Source organism: Castanea sativa, chromosome 11 (assembly GCF_040712315.1).
Source record: "Castanea sativa cultivar Marrone di Chiusa Pesio chromosome 11, ASM4071231v1".
Classification (NCBI taxonomy): domain Eukaryota; kingdom Viridiplantae; phylum Streptophyta; class Magnoliopsida; order Fagales; family Fagaceae; genus Castanea; species Castanea sativa.
In genome coordinates this window covers 48,869,153-48,883,221 of record NC_134023.1, presented here as the reverse complement: position 1 = coordinate 48,883,221, position 14,069 = coordinate 48,869,153, and the positions used below count along the sequence as shown (strand labels likewise).

General features: G+C 31.9%; 1 protein-coding gene and 1 pseudogene across 1 annotated transcript; both read right to left on the bottom strand.

The window, feature by feature from the left end:
- Positions 1-879: 879 nt before the first annotated feature.
- LOC142614410 (uncharacterized) lies at positions 880-7,008 on the bottom strand. The gene is made up of 6 exons (XM_075786930.1): positions 6,707-7,008; positions 2,423-2,552; positions 2,169-2,338; positions 1,601-1,886; positions 1,305-1,468; positions 880-1,187 (listed from the first exon to the last, which is right to left on the bottom strand). The coding sequence occupies exons 1-6, from the start codon at positions 7,005-7,007 to the stop codon at positions 1,039-1,041; spliced, it is 1,200 nt and encodes a 399-aa protein (XP_075643045.1). The 5' UTR covers position 7,008; the 3' UTR covers positions 880-1,038.
- Positions 7,009-10,549: 3,541 nt separating this feature from the next.
- LOC142616633 (zinc finger BED domain-containing protein RICESLEEPER 2-like) lies at positions 10,550-13,292 on the bottom strand (annotated as a pseudogene).
- Positions 13,293-14,069: the final 777 nt, after the last annotated feature.

Genomic DNA, 14,069 nt, shown 5'->3' with positions numbered 1-14,069 from the left:
CCAGCCCTGATCTCAGGTGCTCTCACCGGCTCATTCACAGCACCGGCTACTGTTGAGGACATCATTAGAGGCACTCACCACACCCTGTGTGACTTCCGAAGAACTCAATACTGCATGTTTGGTAGCACGGCAATGTACCAGCACACACTTTGGCACACCACACCAAAGGGATTGACACTTTTGTTACTTGGTTAAAGGAAACCCCATCATGTATTGAAAACTCCATATTTCCATGATGCTACGCATTTTTCTCCTTCTTAACAAAATTCACATGTTTCTCATAAAAAAATTTAAATAAATCTATGGAAAAAATTATCATTATTAGCAACGCTTTTATTGTTATTATTGATAATTTGATAGTAATATATTAGCGACAAAGCTTTTTTTTTTTTGAGGGAAAAAATATGGAAATTTTTTATTAATGAAAACCAACAATGTTAGCTTGGATAATAAAAAACAAATGTGGTGAAACATCCTCCATCTACACAACAAAATTTGAAATTTCTATAGCATATTAACGGCGAAGCTGAAAAACTTTTCTTGGCAAAGTATTTGTAATGATATTAGCAAAGACAAATGTCTTTACTGATATAAAAAAATAAACAAATAAAAATTTATTAAAAAAAGTGGACATTTAAAGCATATCAACGACGACTTTCAGTTGTTGCTAGCCAAAGGCCAACTTTTCCACATTGTAAGGGCATGACATTTGGCTATAATAAACCAATTGTTAGGGCATGACATTTGGTAGCCATAATGAACCAAATTTCCTATAAATTGCTTGTTAGTGCATGACATTTGGCTTACCCTTTTACTGATGATAATATGATATACATCCATATATATCATGTGAGCGCATGCACAAGCTTCAAAATAAAGAAGACAAATTTAAACCTTTTTAAGATTGACATACTGGCAATTACAATAATAATAATAATCCCATAACCTCCCCAAATGCAATTCCGGGATAAAGAAGTCTTTTTACAATATTTAAAGTATAGCTTTTGCTATAATTTCTTAGACAACCATTATAGGGAATCACTTAACATTAGATATAACTATTATTTCTGCTTCTACAATTAAAGCATCATTCATAAGAAGTCCTTTCGATGCATCTTGGAGATCCTTAAGAGGCATAAAGTGTGAGAAACCCCATTCATTCGAAGAGGTAGTGAACCAATGTTTTTCTGTAAGAAATAAACCAAAACAAAACAAAATTGAGACAAAACTTACACAGGAACAAAACAAGGTGAAAGAGAACGGGAGGCACGTGTGTGTGCACACACACATATTAGCATACATACCTGTTTTTTCCACGTGATTTTCATTGTTAACTTGGTCTTTTATACGCATCTTGAATTCTGCAAAAAATTTGTGCTCAAGTAGAATACAATCACAACAAAAGAGAAAGAGAGATATCACTTTCGATTCTCCATTATAAATTCCTTTGGGGTAAACTAGTAACTTCCTGCATGAATTCAATAAAAAGAGTTAAAAACAATAGGTTCTAAGTTTCAAAAAGGAAACTTTCCTTTTTTTACAACAATAAAAGTCCAACTTATAATAGTACCTATCAAAAAATAATAATAAAAATTAATACCATCTCACATCGCCAACTTGAAATATTTTAGAATAATAGGTCACTTTATCTAGTGATGAAAAGTTTTCAATCTTCCAAGGCATAGTATGGTTAAGGGGCTCTTTTATCATAGTAAGAAACTCCCGTTTGGCATTGCGTTCATGAACAAAAAGCTCAGCACCAAATACGCAACAATCATTGACAAGATATCCTTGAGAAAGATCTTCAAAAGATTTAAGGGATAGAAATTTGTGAAAGCCCCATTCAGTCTTGATATCATGGAATCTTCTAATTACCCCATCAACATCTACACACAAAAAAAGATATGTTACATTAGTTTTTGAGAGAATTGAAAATTTAACATGGTACCAGAATTAAAAGTGCTGAGTTTAAATTTTCCTTATGATCTCTTCACATTCTATTTATATTTTCACATGTTCAGTCCCTACTTAATAGTAACTCAGGTGTCTAATACGTGAATAAATTTACCATCTTCTAATAGTTTAAGATTTTTAGAAAATCGGTATACAATCATAAAAGATGAATATATGTGTGTGTATATATATATATAAACTATGAGAGAGCAAACCTTGAACGGTCAAGAACTTGTCTTGTATTTGATCGAACAGGAACAATTTGAAGCTGACATAAATTTCCCAGCCAAGAGTGTACTTTTCGGTGTCGACAATTGCTAAGTAAATTGAGATGTGACCACTTCCATTCATTTTCTCGTTTCCTTTTGGATAAATAGACAACCTCCTGCAAAAAAAAACTGACTACATCAGAAGTAAACATTTATATTTGAATAGAAAAAACAAGAATTAGAATAATATTAGAGCCCACCATTTGTGTCCACTGGCTTCAAAAACACCAGAGTCATACTTTTCCACCCCAGTATCACATAGTAAAGAGTATGACTGTATTTTAAGTAAGTAATGCGCTGGACGAAAATGTCTTTTTGTTCTTTTGATTGCTGCAATACATTAGGAATATTTAAATACACTGTCTAATAACAATTGGGCAGTGAGATATGGGTCAAGTTTGGCAACAGTTTCAATCAAGCAGTGCTAAAGCATAATCATCATAGGTCAAAGAAATATTTAACAAAATACATTAAGGGCAATGAAACCTGAAAAATGAATAAACAATATATTGATGAATTTAATATATGACATGTAATTGTTTTCATCCTAAAATGGAACGTATGGCTTTTCAAATATCATATTTTTCAAGATTTAATTTAATTTTTACAAATAAACAAACTAAGTTAAATATATTGCTCTTCTCAAAAAAAGAAGTTAAATATATTGATGAATTTGTTTTTTGAAAGGAATAAATTGATGAATTAAGCTCATCCAAAGGCACACTTTGCATTTTCATTATTGCACTTAATTAATATTCTCAGCGCCACCAAGACTCCTATCAAATTGTCCATAAAATTAATCACATAGATAAGAAAACAATTTTACTATTGATCATAAATTGTAAACAAAAAAGAAAAAATTAAGAAAAAAATGATAAAAGTTTTATAATCACAAAATCAATGACTGAAGATATATTACATCCAGGGGCGGCACAAAGTGTAGTTCAAAGTGGTCACATGACCACCTTGACTTGAATATTTTTTTAATATTCCTTTAAAAATTGAGTTTTTAGTTAATATAGGTTGTTGACCACCCTATAAAAGGGTGAGGTTTAGGTCATGTACATGTAGTGCACTGGACCCATTAAGATGGTGATATGTGTTCAAAAGTGAACACTTGTTATAATCTCAACGGATCCAGTGCAATTAGGCACTAGACACAAACCTCACCCCTAAAACAAACTTGACCACCTAAAAAAAGCTTAAACACCTTAAATAAACATTTGAGCCCATTAAAAATTAAATTCTACCTCTCCGAAAAATTGCAAGAAATATTATGTTCACAACATTTTCTCAACACTTTCGTAACAAATCTTAAGTAGTAAGTTGTTACTAATGGACAAAAAAATAACTTCAGTGATATGTTTAAATTAGAATTAGTAAAATACCTAGGCTTTGTTGTGTAAGTTTTGCAAAAATATTGTGAACGTAGTACTTTTTAAAAATTATCCAAACAAACAAATTAGCCTAAAGGCCCAAATCAAATGTTTAATTGTGATTTTTTAAATTGTGTTTTCAAATGACATATTTTAAGATTGCTATTTTTTATTTAAAAATGCACACTTTTCAAATAGTTAGACTATTAATACTTTTTTTTTAAACAAACACACACACACAAGGAAGAGGGAAAAGGGTTCTATTACTTGATTTAGTCTATTAATACTTGATTTAGTCTTTATCCAAATTTTTTGGATTTATGTGATATATTTTTTCAAAAAGATAATAAATTTTGTTTATATTGTTACTTGTTTAGTCAATATGTTGGTAATTAAATGAGAGATTAGTAGTTTAATAATTTCTTAATTGTGTACATTGAAATAGATGTAAATAATAACATTGATAGTAAAGTTATCATATCATATAATAATTTTAAAATATGAAAACTTGTGAAGAAAATTTTAAAACTTTATGTATTTGGTCGTTTTTTTTTTTTTTTTTTTGATGTTAACATATTCAAGTTTTATTTTTCTTTAAATTTTTATTAATTTAAGTTTTTTAATGACCACTCTGAAAAATATCTCCTAGAGCTGCCACTTATTACATCTCTAACATTTTAAATTATTTATTCTGTTGTCCTCTTAGTCTATCCATGATTGTAAATTTTAGATGTAAAGTTTTTTGGACTTTGAAATTATACATTTAATACGTTATTAAAAAGTAAATAACATTGATCAATCAAAATGAAATTTGACATGTTTTTTAATAATAAAGAAAACTTGTAATTTTTTTTTTAGAAACATGAAAACTTGTAATCTAATGGCGATAATTTAAAATATTAATATTAGATAATATAGCATTAAGGAAGAGCCATACCAAATATAAATATTTATATTTATATGCGGTGCAATACATATATACAAAATATTCATTAAATCAAATTGAACTGTTTTCATTAAAAAGTTTATATTAACTAAACATGTTAAAGAAAATTAGGGGATGGAAATCTTGATTAATAATTTATACAAGCATAGACATACTCTACGAAGAAAATGAATCGAATGTAGATCCCATTTATTTTAGCAAAAACAAACAAACAAACAAACAAACAAAAAGGAAAGGAAAATTTTTCCTCATTTTTTGACATTTAAGGTGGTTCAGAATTTCAGTTGAGAAACTTGATTAAACAAAAATAATTTTTTGGTGATCAAGAAATACACTATCTTTAAGGTTGATAATGCTGAAAATGTTTTACATGCCAAAAGGATCTTAAAACGTTTTGAACCTTAGGCGAATATAACTTCCTTACTCATGAATCTAAAACTCCTCTTATATATTAAGAGAACATCTTGAAATCTTAAAAATAACCAAAACACCATGAAAGCATCCATATTGAGAAATGCTTCAAAAATTTGTAAATAATCAATATACCCCTAAAAACTTGAAAATGACTGAAATATCTTATAAAACCTTTAAAATAATTTAAAAAAAATACCCCATATATAATAACCTCCAAAATGATAAAAATGGCCTCAAAATTTCTAAGATGACCAAAATATACTCAAAACCTTGCATAAAACATTTATAATGATTGAAATGCACACAAAACCTCTATAATGACCAAAATACATTAGAAAAACTTCTAAAGTAACAAAAATACTCTCAAAATGTTCCTAACGTTTTCAAGACGACCAAAATACCCTTAAACCCTCACCTAAAACCTTTATAATGATCAAAATGCTCTCATAAGTTCTAAAATGGCCAAAATTCAACAGAAATATCTAATGTGATAAAAATACCCTCAAAATTTTAAAGACCAAAATATCTTAAAAACTTCTACTATTATTGAAATGTCCTTAAAACCACCAACTAAATAATATTGAAAAGATGAAAATAGTAGCTCTTCAAAACATTCAAATAACCCTGATATGCCTCAAAATTATGGGCAAACGCCTTCAAAAGTTTAAAATTTTCTCAAAAACAAATTTCAATAGTTTTTTTTTTTTTTTTTGCCTTTCTTTCTTTATTGGGAAAAAAAGGTCGATAGTAGTTTCTTTTTAGTTGTTAGGTTTTCTTTTTTTTTTTTTTTCTATAGCACACTTATTGTGCTTATTATTTTAATTTGTAATAATTTTATTTTGATTTTTCTTGTGCTTGTGTTTAGGTTGATTTTTGTTCTACATTAAACATTTTAAATTGGTGTATTAAAATTTTTTTTTAAATTAATGTATAAAAATCTAGGAAAATTTTGAGGTTGAAACAAACGAAGAGCTCTAGTTGAGAAATCATTCCCTTTTTTTTCTCAAGAGCAAGATTTGAAATAATATCCATTTGTTTGATGTGTTTGCACGTAAGGTTTTCAGACCCGGACCGTTTATTGAACCATAAAATGGAGAAGTTCAAGGTTTTTATGGTCGAACCGAGGTCAAACCGGGGTCGAACCGTGATGACGTCATAATTAATTTAATAATTAATTAAAGCCTAAATATAGATATTAAATTTATAAAACTAGCAAAATTGACTAATATATCTATATATGTGAGGGAAATTTAATGATTTTCAAGCATATATTTAATAATTAAATAGGAAAGTTAATAAAATAAAATAATAACCATGAAAACATTAAAATTTATTATTAATTTTTAAAGTAAAGTTGAATATCTTTGAAGGATTTTAATTATAATTTTGTTTTATTCTTTGTAAGAGATGGATAATTTAATTAAGTAGAATAAAATTGTGGTAAGTTGTTTTTATTTAAAAAAAAATTGCTAAGTGGTTGGACCGTGTGGTCCAACCCCGGTTTTAGGAGTTCACGGAATTGTCACATATGTCCGGTTCTCTATGCTTAAAAAACCGGATTTCCATTCGGTTCCTGATTTTCATGGTCCGACCTCCCGGTTCGGTCCAGGTCTGAAAATCTTGTTTGCACCGGGTCTAGGGAGTATGAAAATCTTGATATTCTTTTATTATGAATATTTAAATTAAATAAATAAGAAACAAAAACAATAGAGTAAACTAATAATCTTGAAAAGGGAAATAGAACATACTGAGGTCATCAATGAGGTTGGTTTTCTCCATGACTTCAGAGTTTGGTGTTTGGCCATTGAGCTTGGTTTCCCCCATGACTTTAGAGTTTGGTGTTTGGCCATTGAGCTTGGTTTTCTCCATGACTTCAGAGTTTGGTGTTTGGCCATTGAGCTTGGTTTCCCCCATGACTTCAGAGTTTGGTGTTTGGCCATTGAGCTTGGTTTTCCCCATGACTTCAGAGTTTGGTGTTTGGCCATTGAGCTTGGTTTCCCCCATGACTTCATATTTTGGTGTTTGGCCATTGAGCTTGGTTTCCCCCATGACTTCAAATTTTGGTGTTTATTTTCTAGAAATCACTTTCTTGAAAACTACAACCTAATTTGCATTATTTATAGGGTAATCAATAGGAATGTCCTCCACAACAATGCCATGGCACTTTGCACACGAATCCATACATGCGAATGTGATTGGTTCGAAGCAAAGAATAGACAAGGAATCAAGATGCAAGGAAAAAGAAGGATTGATGCCTATTTTGATTGGGTAGAAGAGGAGAATTGGATAACTAGGTTTCCTTTTGTGATCAACGTACGAAGAAACCATGATAAAGACTTTAATAAAAAGTAAACAACAAGAAGACAAAGTAAAGGAAAAAAAAAACAACAAACAAACGAATGAAGCCTTATTAAAGCTAAGGCAACTACACCCATGACGTTTTTATGTAAAGTGACAAATTTAATTTCATTTATACTATTCAAAAAATTACTCATCTTCCATATATGAGTGGATCACTATGTGAAAATTGCATATTGAATGATTATTTTTATTAAAATAAATAAATAAATGTTTTAAGTATATATTATTATAAGAGCATTCTTATTGGGTTATGCAATATAAATATAAATTCATTTTAGATGATGAATAATCATTCATTATGCACCGCTCTTCAAATTTTACATATTGCTACAATATAGATGATATTATACAACAACATATATATGATTTCTTGTTTTTTACTCTCTCTCTCTCTCTCTCTCTCTCTCTCTCTCTCTCTCTCTCTCTCTCGTCAAATTGCAACCATCACTGTTGTAGGATCACTGTTGTCATCGATCCTAGTGTTGGTGGGGTTGGTCATCATCATCCATTCTCGCACTCTCCCTCCTCCCTCCTCTTCCTTATTTCATAGGCTCCACCTCTTAGATTTGGATTGTTGTGATGGTTGTCATGGCTGGAGTGGGTCATTGATGCTGGTGTTGTTAGGTTTCATTTTAGGTTGTATAATTTTTCCTTTACACAACTCTTCTTTAATAATATTAATTTGTTGACTCATTAGTAAAAAGTTGGTGGCAACTTCTCTACTTTTTTCCTTGTTTCTACCTGTACTTCTTCCTTCTTTTTCGTGTTTATTTTTTTTTTTTTTTTTAGAATCTTTCGTGTTTATTTATTCAGGTGGAAAAAAAAAAATTGTATACCAAATGGCCCAATGGGCCTAAATTGTGTGAGTTGTTTTTCTTTCCACAAACCTCACAAAGTAAAAAAATGTATGGATCTAGGAATGGCCATACCCATTGGGTAATGGATATCCAACCCTACCCGATCCAAATGTTCCGGGTAATACCCGGTCTTTGATGGTTAAAGCTTAATCGGGTAGGGTATGGATATTACCCGAATTATTCGGGTAGGGTACGAATAATATCCATACCCGACCCATATTTTTTTTTTAAAAAAAACCCTAAACTCTCTCACAGTCTCACTCACACTCAGACACTCTCTCTGCCTCTCCTCTCCTCACCGTCACTCTCTCTCTCTCTCTGTTCTGACTCGGCCGTGTTTCTGAGCCAACGAGTCCCTGAGCCAACGATCTGCGACTCTGCAAGTGTTCAGCGTCTCGAAGCTAAAATCGGCGACCAAAATCGATTGAGCAGGTCGTTGTTGATTGGGGAAGGTGGGTTTGGGTGCGTCTTCAGAGGCCTCGGGGTTTCTGATTCCAAAATCGTAACAAACAGTTGAACAATTTCTTCGTTTCTGATTCCAAAATCATAATTTCAGGCAAGCCCAATTTCTTCGTTTCATTTATTATTTTGCACAAATATTTTTTCCTGGGTCTTTGTTAGACTTTAGGAGTATTTAATGAACAATTATACGTTTTTGGTTTTAGAAAATGGGTTCTGTTGGGATTGTTGTATTGAATTTGGTTTTTGATTGAATTTTATCAACTGGGTATGTGTTAGATTTGGTTTTTGTTCTTTTATATCACTAAATGCCCTTGACTAGTATGTAAAATGATTTCCATTGGTATCAATGTGTTACAAAGTATTACCTATACCAAATTGGCATATCAGATTAATGCTTCAGTTGCAGGTCACTTGTGCTGCGATTGTGTGTGAATGGTGTAATTTGAGGATTCTTGTCTAATGATAAACAGAATATAGGAATGTAGGATCTGTCATGGGTTTGGTTTGCAATGTTTCATCAAATTTGTTAGAATGCCGACTGAATTATATTACTGAGCTGATCTATATTGTATTTTTTGTAGATTGCTAAGATGTTCTCTGCTCTATATTAAAGATGAATGATAAGATGTTCTCTGATGTATCCTCACTGAGTTGAATGATAAGATTATACTTTTATATGTTGCTAAAAGTATAATACAACTTAGCTAATTAGAGTTGTTAGATTGCTGAATAAATTATACTACTTGAAATTCATTAATGTTGTACAACTAATTTTGGGCTGCTCCATGCGAAGATTAAAAATTGTGCATTGTGCAACCAATAATTTTGATTATTGTCTCATTGACTTGGGTGCTTCAAATGTCTGATCTACTGTGGCTTATCAAATGATGATGAGTGACATTCATGTGCATCTATTTCCCTTCCATGTTTTGTTTGGCTTTGGCATAAAGCCAGAGGATAGTTCAATATCTATGCACTCTAATTTTATCTTGTGCAAGGGGCTTGCAAAAGAATAATTAATGTGCTTGAATTTCATGATATCATGTATTGTCTCTGCTCTATCTATGGACATTGTGTTGGAATCTTCATTTAGAGTTCATAGTGCATGAAATGGCACTGAGAAAATGGAGAAGAGCAGGGTGGAAGAAACTATATCTCTCTAAAAAAAAAAAAAAGTAGATACAAACTAATCAATAAATTTTTTTAATTTTTTATTGATTAGTTTTTTATTTTTTAAGATAAAGCTATTGGTTAGTTTTTAAGTTAAAATGATTTGCATAAAAAAAAAAAAAAGGGGTTTCGGGTTTCGGGTAGGGTATGGATATCCATGGATAATAATTCAAGTAAGATTCAGGTATGGATATTAATAGATATTGATATTAGGAATGGCAACGGGTCAGGTTCGGGCCGGGTTTTTGCATACCCGGACCCGACCCGCGGGCCAAGACCCGAAACCCGGACCCGGCCCGAATAATAATCGGGTTTTTTTCCCGGGGCCCAGACCCGCCCCGCCGGGCCCCGCGGGCCCCGTTTAACTTATTGGGCCCAAATTTAGCCCAACCAAAAAAAAAATTTGAAGCCCATTAAATTTTTTTTTCCTAAATTCAAGCCCATTCAAGTCATTTAACATGGCCCAAATGCCAAAATTTGCCCTGTTATATGGTAGCCAAATCATTTACCTCCATTTATATCATTATATGGCACTCAAAATCATCTTATATGACAATAAATTACTTAAAAAGCTACAAAATAAATCTCACAAATCTTAGAAATTACAAAATGTCTTATCCTCCACAAATCAACAAATTAAAAAGACTAAGAAATTGCAAATGGTTTAGAATAATTACAAACCAACAAATTAATCTAACAAGTCTAGGAAATTAAAACGGCTACTAAATTATTACAAAATGTTTAATCGTCCACAACTGTGACACAACTCCCTTCCTCTTCATTAGGCTCCTTATCATCAAGAATTGTTTGAAAATCACAATCACCAGACATAGTTGAAGAACCTACAACAAGAAGGAATTAAAAAATGGAATAAACTTCATCAATTTGTAACAAGCAAATATAAAAATACAATTTTGATTTTATAAATAAAAATTAGACAATTACTAACCGTTGATTTCACTCCATAACCAATTCTGAGCACACATCATTGCCTCTATAGTCTTGGGATGTAGCCTACTATAGTGTGGACTTAAAAGCCTCCCACTAGTGCTAAAGGCAAATTCTGAAGCAACAGTTGTGACAGGAATGGCTAAAATATCTCTTGCAATCCTTTGTAAAGTAGGATACTTGAGACCATTACTTTTCCACCATCCCAAAATATCAAAATCTTCACTTCTCTTCAACACTCCCTCCTCAATGAAATAATCAAATTCCATTCTAGCACTCCCATGTTTCTTTGAATTATTGTTCACAAACAAATCAAAACATGACATTGACCCACTCAACCTAAACTTCATTTGAGCCGCAGGGCTTGAAGCACTACTTGCAGGAATATGAGAACTTCCTTCATTATTTGCAAGGGACTCATCTAGATCTCCATACTCATCAAGCAAATCATAACAAAGATTCTTTATTTTTTCAATCTCCAAATTTGAATTATCACCATAAATGTTAGGATAATAAAACTCCAATAACTTCATCTTATATCTTGGATCTAAGATAGCAGCAATGTACCATAACAACACTAACATTAGCCCACTAAGAATTAAATTTAGCAAGCATGCTTTCTGCCATTGTAGCTATCATCTCATTTGAAGACAAACTCCATTCATTCAATGCAATTTTCAACTCACACACCAAAGTAAAATACATATTAGTTGTGGGGTACTTACGAATTCGAAAAAACTCGAGTCACACTATGAAACAACTCCAACTTCCCACAAATATCTTTAGCTAACTCCCAATCATGATCATATGGCAAAGAAGAATAAGATGTTTCACGTTTAGCCAAATGAGGAAAAACATCTTTATAAATCAATGCAGTAGAAAGCATTAAGTAAGTTGAATTCCAACAAGTTTTACAATCTAAGACTAACTCTTTGGTGCATTGAACACGCAATTGTCGTGCATTTTCTTCAAATTTTTGCCTCCTTTTTGGTGATCCAGTCCAATAAATCACACTATCACGAATCCTTTCAATACCATCACCAATAAGAGACAATCCATCTTGAACAATTAAATTCAAAATATGTGCAGCACATCTCATATGCAACATAGACCCACCCAACATGAGAGAACTAGTATCAAGCTTATTCAAGAGAAGTCTTATCATAGCATCATTAGTACTACAATTATCAACGGTTATTGTAGACAACTTCCTATCAATATTCCACTCTAAAAAGCAATCAACAAGGACATCAACAAGGACATCTTTTGTGTGTGGAGAAGGAACATAAACAAACCTAAAAAAATAATAAGAATAATTATAACATAACTCAATAAACATTCTAAATGTAAAGTCTTTAACATTCAATTTATAGATAAAAAAATTACCTTAAAACCCGGCTTTGCAACGTCCAAGTATGATCAATAAAATGAGCGGTAATGACCATAAACCCTCTATTTTTGTTACTTGAAGTCCACATATCAGTTGTAATTGCCATCCTACTTCCATTCTTGTCCGTCATCTTCAAAGCTTTCTCCCTCTCATTATCATAAATTTTAAGAATGTCACTCTTCAAAGTATTTCTTGTGACAAGTTTAAACAACGGTTGAAGAGAAACCACAAATTCTCTAAATTCAATGTGGTCAACTATTGAAAGGGGGTATTCATGTAGGATGACCATACGAGCAAGATTATTCCTCACTTTGCCTTGATCAAATTGATAAGCATTTAAACTCATAGTTCCATCCACCTTATTTTGTTGTTTAATTAACACTTGTTGTCGCATATCCCTTATATCTTTAAACTTCAACCGTGGACATCTTGCTAAATGATTACGTAAATGGGTTGTACCTTGGCAAGAATCACCCAAGTAAAGTTTGCTACAATGATGACATTGGGCTTTAATTTTTCCATCAACTTTCTTCCTTGTAAAATAATCCCAAACATCTGAGGTAGTCTTTCTTTTTCTAGTTGTATCCAACTCCAAGCCCTCATTTGTAGGCTCTCGCTCTCCCTCTCCCTCTCCCTCTCCTTCTCCTCCTCCCCCTTCTTGTTCCTCTAACTCTAAGTCTTCTCCTAAGTCCACCATTGGGGATTTTGGACTCCTAATTGGTTCAAAAGTTTAGGAATTAGAATCACAACAAATATACTTAAATTTATTATGTGACATACTCATTGATTAATACGCACAAATTCATAAATACACAGATTCACAAATTCTATCAACCCAAATATAATTAAACATAATTAACTACAAATTCCAAACGCGTACTCGTTGTTTAATGGGCATAAAGGTGATGGTGATCCTGAGGGTGAGCTGCCAGGCGACAATGGTGAGGGTGAACGTGAAAATGGTGAAGAAGGCCGCATAGCTGACAAAGGAAAACGTTCGGTTCTCAAGGGAGAGCCGCTTGGCGAGGAAGAACTATATTTGTTCCTCAAGGGAGAGCCGCTCGGCGAGGAAGAACTAGATTTGTTTGTGTTTTCCATCTCCGTTTTAGGCTCTGCATTCACAACAAACACAAAATCATGTGACATGAATTACTTGATAGACTAATAATTTTGAAGTGATTTTTTATAGGGTCATATGTGTAGCAGTGTAATTATATGATATAATTATCAATTGGGATCAGTAAGCAAAAAATTATCGGTTAGGATATTTTAAGAAATTGGCTGTTTTTCGAATATGTTTAGGATATTTTAAGGGACATGGAGTTGCTAATTGATTGGTATATTCTCGGTTTCATTTTCTTTGCTGATAGAAGAAAATAAATATTTTGATGCCATGTCCAGCAGCCAAACATTAAAAATACAATGCCAATAATCACATCAAACAAACATATATCAAATCTATCAGCAAACAAACATATAAATATTTTGATGCCATGTCCAACAGCCAAACAAACATATATTTTGATGCCTGAAGTTAATTCGTCAACATAGCAAAATACAATGCCAATAATCACATCAAACAAACATATATTGATGCCATGTCCAGCAGCCAAACATTAAAAATTATTGTGATGAATTGAAACTTAATATCAAATCTTTTAATTAATAAATCGCATTTATATCTATGATTTTCTCAACAAAGACACGTCAAAATTAAAATTCAATCACTCCCAAATCAAAACAAGTCCAAATGAAACCCAAAAAGCTAATCGGATCAAAACTATAAAATAAATATTCAAAACCCAATTCCAAAATCCAATCTTTTTTCCCTGTTCTGAAAAAATTCCCCCAACAACCACAACCAGATCATAAACAATAATCACAAACCAAAACATGACAAAATTGAACAAAACCAAATCAAAC